This window comes from Pseudophryne corroboree, chromosome 4 (genome assembly GCF_028390025.1).
Source record: "Pseudophryne corroboree isolate aPseCor3 chromosome 4, aPseCor3.hap2, whole genome shotgun sequence".
In the NCBI taxonomy this organism is placed as follows: Eukaryota; Metazoa; Chordata; class Amphibia; order Anura; family Myobatrachidae; genus Pseudophryne; species Pseudophryne corroboree.
In genome coordinates this window covers 943,826,641-943,848,674 of record NC_086447.1, presented here as the reverse complement: position 1 = coordinate 943,848,674, position 22,034 = coordinate 943,826,641, and the positions used below count along the sequence as shown (strand labels likewise).

Here is a 22,034-nt window from a genome sequence, read left to right as displayed (position 1 = left end):
ATATATTATATAGAACACACTCTGTGTCAATTTATTATTTTTCTATTACTTGAGAATAATTTCTGATTGGTCATGAGAGCTGAAGGTTTCATTGCTTATGTTTTCTTGTTGTTTTGATTTTCACAATTCAGAGTGTAATCTCATACGTTCATTATTGTTTTGGAGACCAAATTTGGAGGTTTCCCTTTTTTGCACAGTTAAAATAATATTATGATTTAATGTTTTATTTTCATACATGTGATAACTGTGCATTTAAGAGGTTTATTCCTACTTGTACTGCGACTACCTAAGCCGTGAAAACCTAGATGGGTATTTAATCTTTTGTTATACCTTATCATTTATGATAAAAAAAATTTTTGATTTCCACATCAAATCAGCTGTATCGATACCTGTGGCTCACATAATAACGCAAATTGGCTCCTGTCTGTGCCCAATTTTGGACACAGTGTGACAAGGGTGAGCATAAGGTCTGCGGTCATACCCCGCTGGAGATGCCCAATCTCATCTGATCTTGGAAGCCAAGCAGTGGAGGGCCGGGTTAAGTACTTGGATAGGAGACTACCAAGGAACACCCTGGTACTGCAAATATTTGCCACCCATCTGTCACCAATATAGAGCATTGTCTTACATCTCGGTTATGACCTATGATTCAACTATCTGCTAGGATTAAAATTCCCACTTGGGATACATAGCAGTTTATAAATGATGGTCATATTTACAATAAATGAGCAACTTTTTATCACAGGTTGTCCTACAGTTGGAGTGTGATTACTAACAAAATTATAGATATACCCACTTCGGCCTGAATTAGGTATTTGTACCTTGCAATTTATATATTACTCTTTATATTTTCGCAATGTCACTATTTAACAAACATCGGCGCTCATTGAACTCCTCAATAATCAATTTTAATGAGAATTAATAAAATATTGTATTTTAGTTAGCTATTGTGACATTTAGTCGTACAACATTATCTGTATATGAGTGCTTCCCAACAAGAGTCTTCTTTTTTCTTTTTTCATGTTTACGCCATATATATATATATATAAGATATAAGGGGAAGTCACTACCACAGTAATATAAAGTAAAGCAGAACGGAGACTGCGCTCTGATATATCCACAATACTGGCTCATAACTAGAATCTTCTTTTTTAAAGAATAACAATTAATAAAAAACACAAAATCTATTATACATATAAAACACTTGGAATAACCTGAATTCATGTACTATATTATCAGTGTTTCATTGCAGGAGGTAGACCCTTGTTTGGTATGACGTAAGATTGTGGCAAGAGTCTGTTACATGTGGAGAGAGTCCAGGAGAGAATACAATGGTGGATTCACCGTTAGAGGTAATTGCAGCTTGTGTCTCGCTTCAGGGACAGGTTCCTCATGCAGTGCGGTGTTTATAGTAAACTGAAGTCCTCTCTGAGTCTCTTTTGGTGAGATGATAATTACCAAGGGCTGGTTTGGCTCCAAAGTTATAAAACGTTCAGACCAGATAAGCAGACTGACGCGTTTCGCGGCGTATAGCCTGCAGCTTTTTCTGAATCAGCTTTGTTTGCACCCTGATCACTGCACAGACTGAGAAAATCAAACAGGGACATACTATACATTTTGTAAGATTTGATATCAAATTAGTCTTTTAAAGCATCTACTGTATTACAGTGTTTTATAAAAAAAAATGGACGGATGAAAAACAGGAAATTTGAGGTGTTGATCAGGAAAAACTGGTTTAGAACAGGTTGGAGCAGGGGAAATACTGCATAGAGTATATAGCTGCAGCCACAGCTGCCTCAGTCTCCGCCGGGCACAGAGCGATTGCCACACGCCCGACAGGCTCTGCACAATCTACCTCCCGAACTATCTGCCTCACCATTGAAGAACCAGGACCTGGACCCCCACAGAGACCATTCCATCTGCACGATATCATTGTCCGCTCACCCTGGCTGAGAGCCCGCATACTGGCCAGCATCTTATGCCCCCTGCACACAGCACCCCGTGGACCCCAAGCACGCAGCACACAGGCGGGCACCAGACGCCATGGGCCGATACACTGGGAGGAGCTGCCGCCTTATCTCCATGCTGGTCATCACCGTCATCATCTTCGTGCTGGAGCTGGTCTCCGGGTACCTGGGCAACTCCATCGCCCTCATCTCTGACTCTTTTATCATGCTGTCCGACCTGATCTCCCTGTGCGTGGGCATTACCGCCTCCCGGGTGTCCCGGCGCCGCAGCCGAGGCCCCCGGGCCACCTATGGTTACCCGCGGGCAGAAGTGGTGGGCGCCCTGTGTAATGCCGTCTTCCTTACCGCCCTCTGCTTCACCATCCTGGTGGACTCGGCGCTGCGCCTGGCCACACCCCAGAGGATCGACAACGCAGCGCTTGTGCTGATCATGGGGGCCCTGGGCCTGGGGGTCAACATCGTGGGGCTGCTGGTCTTCCAGGACTACGGCGTATGTATGCGCTTCCTCTTCAGACGCAAAGCTGGCGCAGAGTGTGAGCTGAGTGTCCCCTCAAGGAGTGTGGAGATCAGCCAAGGGCCCGGGGCCACAGAGGACGGAGGAGCAGGTGTGCTCTTCAGGCGCAAAGGTGATTCAGGGTCTGAGCTGAGTGTCCCGCCTACAGTACGGAGAGCAGCCAGTGGAGCAGGTGCCTTCCAGGTTATTTCTCCATGGTCTATGGGGTGGTGGGTGAGAGGAAGGGGCAGGAGGATTTCCATGCTGGGACATCATAAAGAACAGTGGTGCAAGTAGAAACAAATGTCATAGGTACTGTGTGTGTGCCCAAAAAAATGGGTGTGGCCAAATGCCACATGGGGCATGGCCAATGAAAATGGGGGTGTGATACACATATGGGGGGCCAGATACACATATGACCCCAATAGTGCCACATACACACATGCTCCCACAGTGCCAGATACGCCCCCGTCATGCCAGATATGCTCCTACAGTGCCTGATGCACAAATGCCCCATGGTGCCAGATGCACAAATGCCCCACAGTGCCAGATACACAAATGCCCCCAGTAGTGCCATATATGCTTACAGTGCCAGATACATTGCCCCAGAGTGTCAGATACACATTGCCCCATAGTGTCAGATACACATTACCCCACAGTGCCAGATACACATTGCCCCAGAGTGCCAGATACACATTACCCCACAGTGCCAGATAAACATTGCCCCAGAGTGCCAGATACACATTACCCCACAGTGACAGATACACATTGCCCCAGAGTTCCAGATACACATTGCTACAGAGTGCCAGATACATATTACCCCACAGTGCCAGATAAACATTGCCCCAGAGTGCCAGATACACATTACCCCACAGTGCCAGATACACATTACCCCAGAGTGCCAGATACATATTACCCCACAGTGCCAGATACATATTACCCCACAGTGCCAGATACACATTGCCCCATTCTCCCCCTCCCCCCCGCTGCTCACCACTGCCTCTGATTCTGCTGTGTGAGGGGAGAAGAGCACAGCGCGTGCCTCTCATGCCCCTTAATGCTCGTGAAGTCCGGTCTTCGGAAGCGGGTATCTCAAATGAGGCGCTGGTTCGTTTTGTCATACAGAGTTTATAGGTTGGGTGTTTGGTCACATGGAGTGTATAGGTTGGGCGTTTTGTCATACGGAGTGTATAGGTTGGGTGTTTAGTCACATGGAGTGTATAGGTTGGGTGTTTAGTCACATGGAGTGTATAGGTTGGGTGTTTAGTCACATGGAGTGTATAGGTTGGGTGTTTGGTCACACGGAGTGTATAGGTTGGGTGTTTAGTCACATGGAGTGTATAGGTTGGGTGTTTGGTCACACGGAGTGTATAGGTTTGGTGTTTGGTCACACAGATTGTACAGGTCAGTGCCGTAACTAGGTGTGGGCGGATGGGGCATTGCACACAGCGCAGTTGGGCTGTGGGCGCACCATCCGCATCCACACTGATTGCTCCCCACCAGCTGCTGCGTTGCCCACTGTAGTGTAGTGTAATATTGGTAGCGCTGCGCCCGGCACCTTCCCAACCGGAGGCAGCGCTGCGAATATACATTACAGTCACAGCAGGCAGCGGCGCAGCATGAATGTAGACTCTCTCCCCCACGCTCAGTCCCCCTCTGCTCAGTCTGCCCCCCTCCTCCTGCTCTTCTCAGCACTGTGCACACACTTCCGGGCAGAGCCGGCCCTAGGCATTTGAATTCCCAGGGGCATGCTTGCCAAGCCTAGGACTGGCTCAGCTTGCAGTGTGCAGTGGCGGGTTGTGGGCATTTGAGGTGTGGAGCTGGCTGCCTACTGCGATTGGAGCTCACAGCTCCGATCAGGCAGTAGCTCATACAGATGAGTCGTCAGCAGCAAGAGCCCCGGAATTGTGGAGCAGAGACAGTGGGGGCAGCAGCGGGGAGAAAACTGAGGAAGATATCGTGCATCCCCGGGTCCATCGGCTGGCGGCATGTACACACCAAGCCGTGCACCAGGAACACTGCCACGTGTGTAGTGGTTGTGGCAGTAAAGTTCAACTCCCATAGCAGCACTATATATCTGTCTCTAACCTGTATACCATCACCAAGCAGCCTGGCGGCATTGTCTAGTGCTGGAATCCTGCACAGCCTGATTAGTTGCTATGGATTACAACATGCTTTCTACTTGTGCTTTTTCAATAGGTAAGGTATTTCGACTTGGACTTTAAGCTACCATAACATGCACTTATAGGCAGACAACCAAAGTAGGCTTTTCCATGCTGATTATTGGGAGATATAAATAGGAGAATCTATTTTATGTTTGCATCGTGTGGTGCTGAAAAGTCTTTTAGTCTAATTATGTCATTGTGTATTTATATGTGTTCTTCGTTATAAAAAGTGTAAAAAGGGGACACTGTCTGCTGTAATGTGTAAAAAAGGGGACACTGTCTGCCATAATGTGTAAAAAGGGGACACTGTCCGCCGTAATGTGTAAAAAGGGGACGCTGTCTGCCGTAATGTGTAAAAAGGGGACACTGTCTGCCGTAATGTGTAAAAAGGGGACGCTGTCTGCCGTAATGTGTAAAAAGGGGGACGCTGTCTGCCGTAATGTGTAAAAAAGGGACGCTGTCTGCCGTAATGTGTAAAAAAGGGACGCTGTCTGCCGTAATGTGTAAAAAAGGGACGCTGTCTGCCGTAATGTGTAAATAAGGGGACGCTGTCTGCTGTAATGTGTAAAAAGGTGACGCTGTCTGCTGTAATGTGTAAAAAGGGAGACGCTGTCTGCCGTAATGTGTAAAAAAAGGGGATGCTGTCTGCCGTAATGTGTAAAAAGGGGACGCTGCCTGCCATAATGTGTATAAAGGGGACGCTGTCTGCCTTAATGTGTAAAAAGGGGGACTGTCTGCCCTAATGTGTAAAAGGGGCTCTACCTGGTGTAGTGGCGCTACTGTGCGGCGTAATTTGAATAATGGAGACTACTGTGCACCGTTGTATGAATTGGTATTATTTTGTGGCCACACCCCTTCCCCATGAAGCCACGCCTCTATATATTTTTTGCGCACCTATGGCGCGCACGGCTCCTATTCTGCATGGGGGGGCGCCAATGTCGTTTCTTGCACACAGAGCTAAAATGCCTAGTTACGGCACTGGTACAGGTTGGGTGTTCGGTAACATGGAGTGTATAGGTTGGGTGTCCGGTCACACGGAGTGTGTAGGTTGGATGTTTGGTCGCATGGAGTGTATAGGTTGGGTGTCCGGTCGCATGGAGTATATAGGTTGGGTGTTTGGTCGCATGGAGAGTATAAGTTGGGTGTCTGGTTGCATGGAGTGTATAGGTTGGGTGTTTGGTCGCATGGAGAGTATAAGTTGGGTGTCTGGTTGCATGGAGTGTATAGGATGGGTATTTGGTCGCATGGAGTGTGTAGGTTGGGTGTCTGGTTGCATGGAGTGTATAGGTTGGGTGTCTTGTCGCACGGAGTGTATAGGTTGGGCGTTTTGTCACACAGAGTGTATAGGTTGGGCGTTTGGTCACATGGAGTGTATAGGTTGGGTGTCCGGTCACATGGAGTGTGTAGGTTGGGTGTCCGGTCATTCGGAGTGTATAGGGTGGGTGATTTGTCACATGGAGTGTATAGTGTGGGTGTTTTGTCACACGCAGTGTATAGGTTGGGTCTTTTGTCATACGGAGTGTATACTGTAGGTTGAGTGTCCGGTCATTCGGAGTGTATAGTATAGTATAGTGTGGGTGTTTGGTCACATGGATTGTATAGGGTGGGTATCCGGTTATTTGGAGTGTATAGGGTGTGTGTTTGGTCACATGGAGTGTATAGGTTGGGTGTCTGGTCGCATGGAGTGTATAGGTTGGGTGTCTGGTTGCATGGAGTGTATAGGTTGGGTGTCTGGTTGCATGGAGTGTATAGGTTGGGTGTTTAGTCACACAGATTGTATAGGTTGGGCGTTTGGTCACATGGAGTGTATAGGTTGGGTGTCCGGTCACACGGAGTGTGTAGGTTGGGTGTTTGGTCGCATGGAGTGTATAGGTTGGGTGTCTGGTCGCATGGAGTGTATAGGTTGGGTGTTTGGTCGCATGGAGTGTATAGGTTGGGTGTCCGGTCGCATGGAGTATATAGGTTGGGTGTTTGGTCGCATGGAGTGTATAGGTTGGGTGTCCGGTCGCATGGAGTATATAGGTTGGGTGTTTGGTCGCATGGAGTGTATAGGTTGGGTGTCTGGTCGCATGGAGTGTATAGGTTGGGTTATTTGGTCGCATGGAGTGTATAGGTTGGGTGTCTGGTTGCATGGAGTGTATAGGTTGGGTGTCTGGTCGCATGGAGTGTATAGGTTGGGTGTCTGGTCGCATGGAGTGTATAGGTTGGGTGTCTGATTGCATGGAGTGTATAGGTTGGGTGTCTGATTGCACGGAGTGTATAGGTTGGGTGTCTGGTTGCACGGAGTGTATAGGTTGGGTGTCTGGTCGCACGGAGTGTATAAGATTGGTATTTGGTCGCACGGAGTGTATAGGTTGGGTGTCTGGTTGCACGGAGTGGATAGGTTGGGTGTCCGGTCGCACGGAGTGGATAGGTTGGGTGTCCAGTCGCACGGAGTGGATAGGTTGGGTGTCCAGTCGCACGGAGTGGATAGGTTGGGTGTCCAGTCGCACGGAGTGGATAGGTTGGGTGTCCAGTCGCACGGAGTGGATAGGTTGGGTGTCCAGTCGCACGGAGTGGATAGGTTGGGTGTCCAGTCGCACGGAGTGTATAGGTTGGGTCAGTGGCGGAACTAGCAAGCGGTGGGCCCAGGTGCGACAAAATGCTTTGGGCCCCCCCCCCATCCCATCCAAGTCCACCCCCTCACCCCTTGAGAGGATCTGGTGAGGGGAACCTGCTCAGGGCCAGAGAAATGGATACCTAGCAACAGTGCCGTAACTAGACATTTTAGCACTGTGTGCAAGAAACGGCATCGGAGCCCCACCCCTGCATGCAAAACAGTGGCATTGCACGCCGTAGGCGCGTGCAAAAATACATAGTGGCGTGGCTTCGCGGGGAAGGGGTGTGACCACAAAATAATACCAATTCCTAAAACGGTGCACAGTAGTCTCCATTCTTCAAATTACGGCGCACAGTAGCACCACTACACCAGGTAGAGACCCTTTTACACCTTACAGCGAACAGATTCCTCTTTTTACACATTACGGCAGACAGCGTCCCCTTTTTACACATTACGGCAGACAGCGTCCCCTTTTTACACATTACCGCAGACAGCGTCCCCTTTTTACACATTACGGCAGACAGCGTCCCCCTTTTTATACATTACGGCAGACAGCGTCCCCTTTTTACACATAACGTCAGACAGCGTGCCCTTGTTACACATAGCGGCAGACAGTGTGCACTTTTTACACATTACGGCAGACAGCGTACACTTTTTACACATAACGGCAGACAGCGTGCCCTTGTTAAACATAGCGGCAGACAGCGTACACTTTTTACACATAACGGCAGACAGCGTCCCCCTTTTTACACATTACGGCAGACAGCGTCCCCTTTTTACACATTACGGCAGACAGCGTACACTTTTTACACATAACGGCAGACAACGTACACTTTTTACACATAGCGGCAGACAGCGTGCCCTTGTTACACATTACGGCAGACAGCGTGCCCTTGTTACACATTACGGCAGACAGCGTGCCCTTGTTACACATTACGGCAGGCAAATTCTTCCTTTTTACACGTTGCGGCAGGCAGTCCCCCGTTTTTACACATTGCGGCAGGCAGATTCCCCATTTTTACACATTACGGCAGGCAGATTCTCCCTTTTTACACATAGCGGCAGGCAGATTCCCCATTTTTACACATAGCGGCAGGCAGATTCCCCATTTTTACACATTGCGGCAGACAGTCCCCCCTTTTTACACATTGCGGCAGGCAGTCCCCCATTATTACACATAGCGGCAGGCAGTCCCAACAAATAAATAAAGAAAGAAAGAGACAGAAAGAAATAAAGAAAGAAAGAAAGAGAAAGAAAGAAAGAAATAAAGAGAAAGAAAGTAGAATCATACTTACCCTCTCCGCTGGCTCAGGCTCCTCGTGCAGCTTGACGATTCCCGGGCAGTAGATGAGGTGGAGGAGGGAGCCGCAGCAGCGCTGTGTTATTGGTGGAGGCGCTGCTGCTGCTGCCCCCCTGCTTCACTATAGGCTGTTCTCGGAAGACAGCCTATAGTGAAGCAGAGGGGCAGCAGCGCCTCCACCAGTAACAAAGCGCTGCTGCGGCTCCCTCCTTCACCTCCCTCCTCCTCCTTCCCCCGTCCGTGCGCTGCTCTTCTCCTCTGTGGGCGGCTGTGCGCTGCGGGCAGCGGTTGCCCGCAGCGCACAGCGGCATGTAATGAGTCAGTTTGACTCATTACATGCTTGGGCCCCTGGACAGAGGCGGGCCCCAGTGCAACGCACTGCTTGCCCTGCCGGTAGTTCCGCCTCTGGGTTGGGTGTCCAGTCGCACGGAGTGTATAGGTTGGGCGTTTGATCACATGGAGTGTATAAGATTGGTATTTGGTCGCACGGAGTGTATATGTTGGGTGTCCAGTCGCACGGAGTGTATTAGTTGGGTGTCCAGTCGCACGGAGTGTATTAGTTGGGTGTCCAGTCGCACGGAGTGTATTAGTTGGGTGTCCAGTCGCACGGAGTGTATAAGATTGGTATTTGGTCGCACGGAGCATATTAGTTGGGTGTTTGGTATTATATGCACTGTCTCTACGTGTCTGGTTATAGTATATGATGATTGGATACATTTATACTGTGTATTTATGACAATATGGATTGTGGTGCATGTATTAAGCTGATTTATCTTCTGATTTATACACACAACACAGCGTTTCTTCTTTGGCTACAGGTGACTCTTTAGATGAAGAAGACCCCGATCTGGAGGATGGGAAAGATCAGAGCAATAAGAAAGCAGCTGCCCTGAACATTAGAGGTAATCCCGGTCATTTCTGTTGCACTCAGATTACACTACCATTATACCCCCATAATATAGTACTGTGGCCGGAGACACCCCCAGCCACATGAGTAATGGCGGCTGCAGCATTGAAGGGGTTAAACCTCAGCTGCCATTTGGACAATGGGCACTAGGTGCCATTCTAAAAAGGGACACTTGGCTCTAGGCACCGTGCACCATACGTAACTAAATGTATGTTTAATAATGTGTCTTCATATGTTATTTCGCTGCGCAGTTGGGGAATGATGGACTGCACGGTTATAGAACTGCAGGGATAGGGCACTTATGAGAAAAGTACAAGGTATTTTGTTTCTAAAAAGGCCTTGACAATAGTTCTTGAGACACTTTTGCATAGAAAGTCGTATGGTAATTGTCCTAGCTTCCTGCAGGGAATAGGTGACAATTGGCAGGCTTTTGGTGGCCAAACATTTTCTTTGAGATACAAACGAAGGTTTGGAGAAAAGACTGTTTGTGTTTCCAGCATCTCATGTTGCGTGATAAGCCATGCTGGTTTTACATGGAGGTGTGAGAGAGACAGGAACATGTTAATCACATTGTGTTTTATGCATGCAAACTAGTTGGTTTCGTTTAACAACAGTTTGATGTAAGATTTCCTAGGCAGCATTATCTAGGATTCAGATTTATGTTTAAAATACACCAAACTTTGGTGGTCATTCCGAGTTGTTCGCTGGCTGTTTTCGGTCGCTGTGCAGCGATCAGGTAAAAAAACAGCAATTCTGCGCATGTGTATGCGGAACAATGCGCACGCGCAATGTACTTTCACAACAGCCGATGCAGTTTCACACAATGTCTAGCGATGCTTTTCAATCACACTGCTGGCCGCAGAGTGATTGACAGGAAGTGGGTGTTTCTGGGAGGTAACTGACTGTTTTCGGGGAGTGTGTGTAAAAACGCAGGCGTGTCACATACAAAAGCAGGCGTGCCTGGGGAAACGCAGGCATGGCTGGACGAACGCAGAGCGTGTTTGTGACATCAAAACAGGAACTAAACAGTCTGAAGTGATAGCAAGCTAGGAGTAGGTCTGGAGCTGCTCAGAAACTGCACAATCTTTTTTTGTAGCATCCTTTCGTTTGCACTTCTGCTAAGCTAAGATACACTCCCAGAGAGTGGCGGCATAGCGTTTGCAGCTTGCGAGCGAACAACTCAGAATGAGGGCCTTTGTGTGTGACAGGAAGGAGGACATTGCTTCATGCACTTATATCCTTTTAAAATTTAATTTATTTAAATGTTGTAAGATATCCTGATTGGATGGAAAGGACTCGGGGGGGAGCTACCCCCGACATATATTGTGGTTTTACTGAACAAAAAGAGGAGGCCTGTGAGCTCCAGAGTATATTATACCAACTACTTTCTGCTGTAACATCTTGCTGTATGCTGTTGCCCCTAGCAATAGGGAAGAGTTCTCTTTAGAACTATTGCAAATAAACATCATTTGCATCAAGAAGACGGCTTCATCTTGTGACCTGCAGGGCTAGGCAAAACCTAGCTCTGTTTTCCGGCTGTCCAGGGAGTAACCAGCGTCTCCAAGTTCCTCCTTCTACCAGCTACCTGCAGAGGCCTAGTCAAGCTACTAGTGGGGATTTGTCAGCACCACACAGGTGTGGTAAGGCGGCGTGTCGACGCATACAGAGCAGAACCATGGTTCCAAATGCCACAGCAGGTTAGTACTTTGGTGGTGGCAGCATAAACCCTCCCACTGCGCAGTGGGTGGAGTCAGTAACAGGTGGTTACTGATGGTAAGCGTGAATCCCCTATGTGGCTATGGGACACGAAAGCGATGAGGGCTTTCATACGGGACCGTACGGTCACAGAAATTGGTGGCATAGCAGTGGGATAATCCCAGGCAGCTTTTCGGTCACCAGATTGGAGAAGCCGAGTTACTCAGGGGAGGTGTAACTGCAGCGCAAGAGAACGCACAAGATGACGGACTTCAGCGGAATAGCTAAGGACGATTTGGAGATTGTGTATCGGCAGAAGGGTGTAGAGATCCCTTACAACGAGTTCAAGAGCGTCATGAGGGCGGCACTTGTTTGCTTTGAAGAGTCCCGCCGGACGGAGGTAGAGAGCGCTGAGGGCATCAGCATCGGAGAGAACAGCCCACCAGTGGACCTTCGTAAAGGAACCGGTGAGACCCACAAGCCCCATTCCCTCTAGCAACAGCCATATTTCTCAGCAATCCCTAGCAGGGCCAGGATCCCAACGTCCCAGGGGGGGTGGCACGGATAGCCTAGCAGATTGGCTAGCGGAATGGGGGAAAGGGCAATGGAGCAAGAAAGCATGCTTGTCATTCGGATGTGGCATGCGGATTGGGCATCGCAAGCAGTGGTACCCCAGGAGCCATTGCCCGCTGCTGCACACAGATCGGGACGTATACAGTTTGCTAAGTTTGCAGACAGTGATGGGAGCATTGATGGACATTTACAAGTTTTTGAAAGGACTTGCAGACTACACGATTTACCCAATTCGGAGTGGATAAGACACCTTGTGCCCACTCTGCATGGAGAGGCCTATCGAGGAGTGGCTACGGAGGACTGTGGGGATTACGATGAAGTCGCGAAGGCCCTCCTCCAGTGATTCTTCATCACTCCAGAGTCTTACAGGAAGACGTTCAGAGACTTGCCCAAGAACCCTAACAGCACCCATGAGCAGTTCGCCACCCAGCTTCGGCAAGACATGGTGAAGTGGGTGAAGGATTCTGAAGCCACTACATGGGACACACTGATCGTCCTTGTCTGCAGGGAGCAGTTCTACCACGGGTGCGCCCCAGAAGTGAAGGAGTGGGTGCTAGCTCGGGAGCCACCCAGCTTAAAGATAAATGCCCAGTTAGCCGACAAGTATGTGGCAATTCAGCCACAGGGGCAGAAGCGCCCAACCAGCAGCCAGCCCCAAAAGACTGTACCACTAGGGGGACACCCCTCTTCAGCTCATCACTCCCAAAAACAAGCGTCCTCCAACCCGGGTGCTCTTGGCCAGCAATAGCACTGCAGTGTCCCTGCAAGTGATTAGAGATCATCGGTGCCACGACTGGAGAAGAAGTGCCCTGGCAGATGGAACGGAGAAGTGGTTCCCATGGCAAGAGTCTACCTGGACTGGGGAGCTGGACCAGAGTTGTGAGAAGTTGCCATCATGGATGGTCTCCCAACTGATGTGGTCCTAGGAAATGATCTGGGTGGTGGGATCGTCACCACGTTTGCTGGCGCCATTCCCCGGAGTCAAGTTCCACAACCACCGTTGACATCAGCTACTCTAGCACAGCACAGCCCAGAGGAAAATACTACAGCTGCTAGACAACTGCCAGCACAGCCAACCACAGCATCAACCAGCCCAGAGGAAAAGATTACAGCTGCTAGACAACTGCCAGCACAGCCAACCACAGCCTCAACCAGCCTAGATAAAAATATTACAGCGGCTAGATCGGCACATTGACCCCGCATACCTTTTGCCTCTGGTATGCCTACGTCCCCTAGCAACGCAGAGGATGTTGGTTCCAGCTCGTTTGATCCTGTGGGGGTGCCCAATGATGCTCCTGACCCAAGTGGTTTGCCAACTCCGGCGGTGAGTATGAGAAACCACACTGACTTTTCCATGACTGACCCCTTCCAGACTGACCCTAGTAGTCTACACCTAGATCCCCCTGTAGAGTGTCCCAATTTAGGAGAGATTGAGGGCCACAGGCAGGAGTTTAGGGAGGATCAACTCTCTGACCCATCCCTGAAAGGCATGAGGTGCCAAGCTGGCAGCAGCCTTGACAGGGTTGGGGCGGGAAGTTTGACCTGGCGGGAAGGGTTAAGGTACAGGGTAGCCAGGAAAGTGGGAGGGGATAGACCAGATAGGAAACGTGTCCAACTGGTCCCCCCAGGGAACTTTCCTGTGCAACCGGTGTCGGTTGCCAGCGAAACCCCTTTGGGCAGTAACCAGGAGACAGACCGTACCCTGAAGTGCCTGATACAGAGCTTACCCTGGTCTGGAATGTCGGATGAAGCTCAGACCAACGGTAAGGCTGGTGCTATGCGTTGGCAGCTGGGGCACTCCATCGGTTGTGTTGTGTCTGGGCCTCTGCCCATAGGAGAACCCTTGCAGCAAGTTGCTGTGGACATAGCTCCTCCCACATTATACTCTGAACATTGACTTGTTCACACCGGCACTGCTTACTAACGGGGACGCTCCCCGTCACTGACTAGAAGACTCCTCTTATTACTAGAGACTGCTCCGGCTAGCGCTTTCACCTAGCGCCTCCTTTCCGCTGCCAGTGGCCGTCACTGCATGAGGAGACTCCAGCCTTCAGTCAGAGGACTTTTCCTGCTACTTACGGCAGCCCTGGCCAGCGCCGCTGTACGGCGCCTTCAGCTACCATCGACAGCAGCTTTAATTGGCGTCACCGGACGGCATACTCTTCTCCACATGTGAGTAGGCATATTAAAGGATTTCTACCAGCCCCCTGGAGATTTTAGGAAAAGCCTTTCGATATAAAGACGCCATTTACCACACAGGAGCAGCCTCTATTAGAGCAATTGTGCTCAATTACCATCTCTCATCAATTTAAATAGAGGGCTATAGTGGACTGCACCGAGGACGCTCGGTGCTAATAGCCCAGGAGAGGTAATTATACAATTTTCTTGTATCAATCTATCTGTTGCCGGGACTTCCATCATTTTATTCTTTAAGTGCATGTTGCCTCTGCACTCATAGAAAGCTTGCAGATCTACAGTCTATAAAGACCAAATTCCTGGAATGATACATTTCTAGTGAGCAGTCATATGAATGTTACATGAATGTTACATTTTTTTACATTATTACCAACTTCAATTGCATTGGTTTAATAACAAACTCACTTTGTGGATATTGTTATTTGTTTATTGAAAATTACGGTCTTTTCAGAGTATATATAAATGTACAATCTCGCTATACATTGTGTACAAATTTTTATCGGTGCATTAATATTTTAATAAATACTCTTTTATATATTATCTTGTTTGTCAGCTCTCCATAAATATGTTATGTTAACAACACTATAAGCGCAGCCATTTTTTCTTCCTTTTTCTCAATAATTTTTTAAAGCACATACACAGTGTTTTTTTTGGCAGCGCTTTTGGTGTTGTTTAAAAATCTCCATTAGGCGCTTGAAGCAGATTTGTTGTAGTTATAGCAGGTCCCCTGCCTGTGTGCAGTAGTTCAGGGAAGACACACAGCCTCCCTGTAGTAGATGCCACACAGGATCCAGAAGTTGGTGGTCTGGCCGCCATCACTGTTGTGCAGGTAGCGGATGTGGAGGTAAGAGCAGACCTAGGTGACAGGGTAGGTTTCCCGAGTCATAGGTCGACTGAAAAGGATTGGAGGGCAGGTCTAACAGTTAGTACAGACAGTTGCCAGGTAGGAATGACAGAGGTGTAGTGCCTGGGGTACCGTGTGGGAGGAGACAGGGGTGGGCCCAAACCAAAGGGGGTGGAGGCAACAAGAGGCTGTCCCCGACCCACATCACCCAGACTGGTACTGACCTTAGAACCTGTAAGGCCCTATGGACACGTTGTCGCCGACGTTAGTTCTGTAGTGAACCCCTTTACAGAGATGGCTAGGAAGGGCATTCCCAAGTCAGTGGACTTTGCACCCGCTTGTGAGTTGGCATTCCAGTCATTGGAGGAGGCTCTGGTACCCGCTCCAGTGCTGATGGTGCATATTCTTGACCAGGACGTTGTGGTACGAACTACTGCACCACTGCATGGACAGGGAGCAGTACTGAGCCAGGAGGAGCCATATGGGCAGGAGCACCCTGTGGCCTGTTTGAGCAGAATACTGCTATGGTGGGAGGTGGGGTATGCCACAATTGGGACACCTTGGGTGACACCTGTGTGTGCACTGGACCAGTCTTTACTCTGTTTGTGTAACAAGCCCCCCACAGTGGTGACTTACCACTTGGGGAAATCTGACAGACTTTTGTGGTGGAGCCTGGAACTTGGACTTCATGTTGACTATGTGAACACTAGGTGCTTCATCGCGCCCTACGGGCGCTCTTCACACCGTCGCAAGGGGCTACGCCCCCTTAACCCTTGCATACCTTTCTGGGGTTTAATATTTGTATTATATGGAGTATTACCTGCATTCCTTTGTTAGTGGTTAAATATTGCACAATGAAAGGGCGTGCGATGGTGAAGGAGGGGCAGCCCCCTGCGACGGCGTGAACAGCACCTGCAGGGCACGATGTACAGAATGTAGCGGGTGCGGGGAGGACTGCGGATGGTGTCTGCAGATGCTGCGGGTGGAGGGTGGGCAGAAGTGGGGGTGGGGCCCAAATGGGGACGATTCGGGAGGTGCTGCGGGTGGGGGAGGGGCAGAAGAGTGGGGGATGCAGATGGGGGAGGGGTCCGGAGGCACTGCAGGTGGGGGAGGGGCAGGGGTGCCACGGGTGGGAGAGGGGCAGGTGTGGGGATGTTGTGGATGGGTGAAGGGTTCCAGAGGTGCTGTGGGATGGGAAGGGACGGGAGTGCCGGGGGTGGGGTAGGGGACCGCAGGCACCATGGGTAGGGTAGGGGCAGGTACGGGTGGTGCGGCGGATGGGAAAGAAGGTCCGGAGGTGCTGCAGGTGGTGGAGGGGCAGGTGCGGGGGTGCCGTTGGTGGGGGAGGGGTGGGTGAGGGGGGGACCGCGGACGGAGGAGAGTGTCTGCAGATGCTGCGGGTGGAGGGGGGCAGGTGTGGGGGGAGACATATAAGGCGGGTGAATGGTGGAGGGGGCCTGGAGGTGCTGTGGGTGGTGAAGGGGCGGAGGAGTGGGAGCTGCGGGTGGTGTAGGGGGTCTGGAGGCACAGCATGTGGGGGAGGGGTGGAGTGCCGCATGTGGTGGAGGGGAAGGTGCGGAGGTGTGGTGCATTGGGGAGAGGTCTGGAGGCGCTGTGGGTACTGTACATGCCATAAAGGGTAGTTGGAGGGTATGCAGTAACAGGGCCAGGACAGGGGTGACAGGGTCAGAACAGGGTTGACGGGGCCAGGACAGGGGTGACAGGGTCAGAACAGGGGTGACGGTGCCAGGACAGGGGTGACGGGGCCAGGACAGGGGCGACGGGGCCAGGACAGAAATGACAGGGACAGGATAGGGGTGACAGGGCCAGGGTAGGGGCGGCAGGACCAGGACAGGGGTGATGGGGCCAGTATAGGGTTGACAGGGCAAGCACAGGGGTGACAGGGCCAGGATAGGGGTAACAGGGCCAGCATAAGGGTGACAGGGCCAGGATAAGGGTGAAAGGGCCAGGATAAGGGTGATAGGGCCAGGATAAGGGTGGCAGGGCAAGGCCAGGGGTGACAGGGACATGACAGAACACAGGGCACGGGAGAGATTGGTATTAGGGACAAAACAGTGGTGACAGATAGATGTGTCTTACCGGAGTCACTGCTGCTGGCTGCTGCTGTTCCACTCCAACCTGTTTGGATCTGCTGCTGCTGGAGACTTGGCATGGCTGACTCTCTCAGGCTGGAGTCCTGCTTCCTCTGCCCGTCCGCATCCCTCCCCCCCCCTCCTCAGTCACACACCGCAGACCTCGCGCAGCTGCCGGGCACTGTGGTAAGGTGAGACTGGAAATGACTGGTTAGCCCCCAGGAGATGCTGCGGCTGGAGGGAGGAGGGGGTCATAGCATGCACGTGGCGCGGACCTCGCGGCTGCCGGGCACTGTGGTAAGGGGAGACTGGGAGTGACTGGTTAGCTCCCAGGAGACGCTGCGGCTGGAGGGAGAAGTGGGTCGGAGCCTGCAAGCAGCTCGGATTTCTGCAGTGCTACCCGCCAGCTAAAGTGTGTGAAGGAGCTGGGCGCACCTCACTGCGGGTGGCAGCGCTGCAGCTAGCGGTGGGGTTGCCGGGGCTGGAGATAACAGAGGCAGTACGGAACCTGCACAGCGGCAGTTGCCCCACAAAACTGCAGCTAAGAAGCGTGGAGTGTGCTAGAAAGTGACGCTCCTCCGCGCCAGAGAGACCCTGCTGAGTATGCCGATGTGGGGGGTCAAGCACACAGTGAGCCGGTGCCCGTCTGTCTGTATGACATACCCCTCACCCACCCCCATCCCTCCCAAATGTCCCGATTTTCACGGGACAGTCCCATTTTTGGGGGTCTGTCCCGCTGTCCCACCCGGGTCGCAGTGTCCCGCGGTGGGGGGGGGGGGGGGGGGGCAGTTGGAAAGCTCCTGTACTCGCTGTTCTGCTTAGCAGAGCAGCGGTGAATAGTGGAGACAGAGGGAGAGGGGGCATCAGGGGGTACGGATTAAGGGGGGGTTCCAGCAGCAGAGCCGGATTAAGGTGGGGGGGGGGCAGGGGGTACGTACCGTTGGCCCCACAGTTTTAGGGGCCCCCCCGGCTGGAGTAGCTCTGTCCCAGCTCAGAAGCTCCCCCCCCCCCCGTCCTGCCAGTAACAGCGGCAGCATTGTGCTACAGTCAGCACACGCTGCTGCGTGTTGGCAGGTCTGTGGTGTTACAGGGAGGCAGCAGTCTCCCTGCTTTCTTCTGCCTGTGCGGGTGTGTAGGGGGGAGCGACCACCTCCTCTGGATTTAGCCCTAGCTGAGGGGCCAAAATCCCATTAAAAAAATAAAAATCGGAATTTGCATAAGGGGGCGTGACCACGCGTCCCGCGATTAGGCCACGCCCCCATCCCACAGCAGGCACAGCAATGTGATAGGGCTCCCCTGTCTCAAGTGCCCTGGGCCCCCCGGACTCATAATCAGCCCCTGGGGGCATGCCAGCAGCTCACAGAGCGCTGGGCATGCCCCCTCATTGATGAAAACGGGGCCCTCCCGTGAAGCCACGCCCCCTTTTCGCCGAGTGTGTGTCCCTCCTTCTGTCTGAAGACAGCTCCTGCAGAAAGCTGGGAGGTATGCACCCCTGCCTGTGCCATGCCCATACCATCTGCTTCTGCTCCTAGTCTCCTGTAGATTTGGCCAGATCTGTGACTCATTTGACTAACTCCGCCCAGTGCTGTGACTCCGCCCAGCGTTAGCAAATGAATCACAAAGTCACAGATCTGGGCTATTATATAGGAGATTGTGTACCCACTAAGAAAGGCCCACTGCACTATGGATGAACTATCTAGGCCAGAGCCTACACCCCCCCAGTTAGCGCCCCCTTTAACCCAAGAAACTGCGGGACCAGGAGCCAAATCTTTGGGATATGGCTCCTTGGTTTTCCCGCTTGAATTGGGGGGGGGGGGGGGGGGTGAGGAGTGTGGCTGGAGAGACCCCCAGCCACATGTGTAATGGTGGCCGTGGCACTGAAGAGGTTAAACCTCAGCTGCCAGGTGCCATTTGGAAAATGGGCACTAGGTGCAATTTTAAAAAGGAACACTTGGCTCTAGGCACCATGCACAATACGTAACTAATTGTATGTTTACTAATGTGTCTTCATATGTTATTTTGCTGCACAGTGCGCAGTTGGGGAATGATGGACTGCACGGTTATAGAACTGCAGGGATAGGGCACTTATGAGAAAAGTACAAGGTATTTTGTTTCTAAAAAGGCCTTGACAATAGTTCTTGAGACACTTTTGCATAGAAAGTCGTATGTTAATTGTCCTAGCTTCCTGCAGGGAATAGGTGACAATTGGCAGGCTTTTGGTGGCCAAATATTTTCTTTGAGATATAAACGAAGGTTTGGAGAGAAGACTGTGTTTCCAGCATCTCTTGTTGTGTGATAAGCCAACACTGGTTTTACATGGAGGTGTGCGAAAGACAGGAACATGTTAATCACATTGTGTTTTATGAATGCAAACTAGTGGGCACTTATGTATCTGGCACTGTGGGGGGCATATCTGCACTGTGGGGGCATTTATGTATCTGGCACTTTGGGGGCATTTATGTATCTGAACTGTGGGTGCATATCTGGCACTGTGTGGCCATTTATGTAGCTGGCACTGCTGGGGGGGCATGTCACGTGTAGCTGGCACTGCTGGGGGGGCATGTCACGTGTAGCTGGCACTGCTGGGGGGACATGTCACGTGTAGCTGGCACTGCTGGGGGGCATGTCACGTGTAGCTGGCACTGCTGCGGAGCATGTCACGTGTAGCTGGCACTGCTGGGGGGCATGTCATGTAGTGTTCCCGCTAGGCGTCTGTGGCTAGGCAATGTGTCTCAGTGCTCTCCCTGGTGCAATGTGTCTCAGTGCTGTGCCTGGCGCAAAGTGTATAGGAGGTTCTACCTGGTGCAGTGTGTATTAGCTGCACTACTGTGTGGTGTAATGCAAATTGCCACTATTATGTGGCCACGTACCTTCCCCACAAAGTAACTCCCAGGGCCGGCTCCAGGAACGAAAATGGCGGCGCCCATTAAGGGTGGCGCCCCGCGCGGCCGCTCAATTCGAACGTGCCTGGAGCCGGCCCTGCCTCTGAGCCACTGGTGTATTTATATCAGGTGTACACTGGCCCATGAGTCCAGGAGATCCCACACTGCACACGCTGCACCCATTTCTTGAGTACTTACCCCTCCAGATTCCTGCGCCAATGACAGCAGCAGTTCTGCAATAAATTACTGGCAATATCTCATGGGGGCCATTTTCCCGGTGTAGAAAAATCACTGGGAAAATGGCCAAGCGCAATTTTCCTGGAGATCTGCACATGGTTATTGAACTCTCCAGTGTTCAGACTCTAGTGCACTGCCGACGGGGAGGAGGAAGCTGCACATGGGCCTCCTCCTCCTCCTCCTCCCTTAAAATGCCCCAGCTCCGAGCACCTGTTTTCTGCAATTGTCCAGTGTGCCCCCCCCCCCCTCCTTTCTGTGTTTGTGGGACTTGGGGCATCCGCCCCTTGTCAACCCTGCCCTCCCTGCCAAATCTGGCCATGCACACAATACAGCAGCCAGTGTCCTCCTGTCACACAATACAGCAGCCAGTGTCCTCCTGTCACACAATACAGCAGCGGGTGTCCTCCTGTCACACAATACAGCAGCGGGTGTCCTCCTGTCACACAATACAGCAGCGGGTGTCCTCCTGTCACACAATACAGCAGTGGGTGTCCTCCTGTCACACAATACAGCAGCGGGTGTCCTCCTGTCACACAATACAGCAGCCAGTGTCCTCCTGTCACACAATACAGCAGCGGGTGTCCTCCTGTCACACAATACAGCAGTGGGTGTCCTCCTGTCACACTATACAGCAGCCAGTGTCCTCCTGTCACACAATACAGCAGCCAGTGTCCTCCTGTCACACAATACAGCAACCAGTATCCTCCTGTAACACAATACAGCAGCGGATGTCCTCCTGTCACACAATACAGCAGCCAGTGTCCTCCTGTCACACAATACAGCAGCTAGTGTCCTCCTGTCACACAATACAGCAGCGGGTGTCCTCCTGTCACACAATACAGCAGCGGGTGTCCTCCTGTCACACAATACAGCAGCGGGTGTCCTCCTGTCACACAATACAGCAGTGGGTGTCCTCCTGTCACACAATACAGCAGCGGGTGTCCTCCTGTCACACAATACAGCAGCCAGTGTCCTCCTGTCACACAATACAGCAGCCAGTATCCTCCTGTAACACAATACAGCAGCGGATGTCCTCCTGTCACACAATACAGCAGCCAGTGTCCTCCTGTCACACAATACAGCAGCCAGTGTCCTCCTGTCACACAATACAGCAGCCAGTGTCTTCTTGTCACACAATACAGCAGCCGGTATCCTCCTGTCACACAATACAGCAGCCGGTGTCTTCCTGTCACACAATACAGCAGCCAGTGTCCTCCTGTCACACTATACAGCAGCCATTGCCCTACTGTCACACAATACAGCAGCCAGTGTCTTCCTGTCACACAATACAGCAGCGGGTGTCCTCCTGTCACACAATACAGCAGCCAGAGTCTTCCTGTCACACAATACAGCAGCCGGAATCCTCCTGTCACACAATACAGCAGCCGGTGTCTTCCTGTCACACAATACAGCAGCCAGTGTCCTCCTGTCACACAATACAGCAGCCAGTGTCTTCCTGTCACACTATACAGCAGCCATTGCCCTACTGTCACACTATACAGCAGCCAGTGTCCTCCTGTCACACAATACAGCAGCCAGTGTCTTCCTGTCACACAATACAGCAGCCAGTGTCCTCCTGTCACACAATACAGCAGCCAGTGTCCTCCTGTCACACAATGCAGCAGCCAGTGTCTTCCTGTCACACAATACAGAAGCCAGTGCCCTCCTGTCACACAATACAGCAGCCAGTGCCCTCCTGTCACACTATACAGCAGCCAGTGCCCTTCTATCACACAATACAGCAGCCAGTGTCCTCCTGTCACACAATACAGCAGCCAGTGTCTTCCTGTCACACAATACAGCAGTCAGTGTCCTCCTGTCACACAATACAGCAGCCAGTGTCCTCCTGTCACACAATACAGCAGCCAGTGTCCTCCTGTCACACAATACAGCAGCCAGTGCCCTCCTGTCACACTATACAGCAGCCAGTGCCCTCCTGTCACACTATACAGCAGCCAGTGCCCTCCTATCACACAATACAGCAGCCAGTGCCCTCCTATCACACAATACAGCAGCGGGTGTCTTCCTGTCACACAATACAGCAGCCAGTGTCCTCCTGTCACACAATAGAGCAGCCAGTTTC

General features: G+C 51.5%; 1 protein-coding gene and 1 pseudogene across 1 annotated transcript in view; both read left to right on the top strand.

The window, feature by feature from the left end:
• The first annotated feature begins 467 nt into the window (after nt 1-467).
• LOC134912068 (5S ribosomal RNA) lies at nt 468-588 on the top strand (annotated as a pseudogene).
• Nucleotides 589-2,043: 1,455 nt separating this feature from the next.
• LOC134911039 (calcium/manganese antiporter SLC30A10-like) overlaps nt 2,044-22,034 on the top strand; it is a 216,732-nt gene continuing 196,741 nt past the window's right edge. Inside the window, exons 1-2 of the mRNA XM_063919432.1 lie at nt 2,044-2,572; nt 9,343-9,426. Of these exons, the coding sequence (XP_063775502.1) occupies nt 2,044-2,572; nt 9,343-9,426 (613 nt within the window). The remainder of the gene's footprint in view (nt 2,573-9,342; nt 9,427-22,034) is intronic.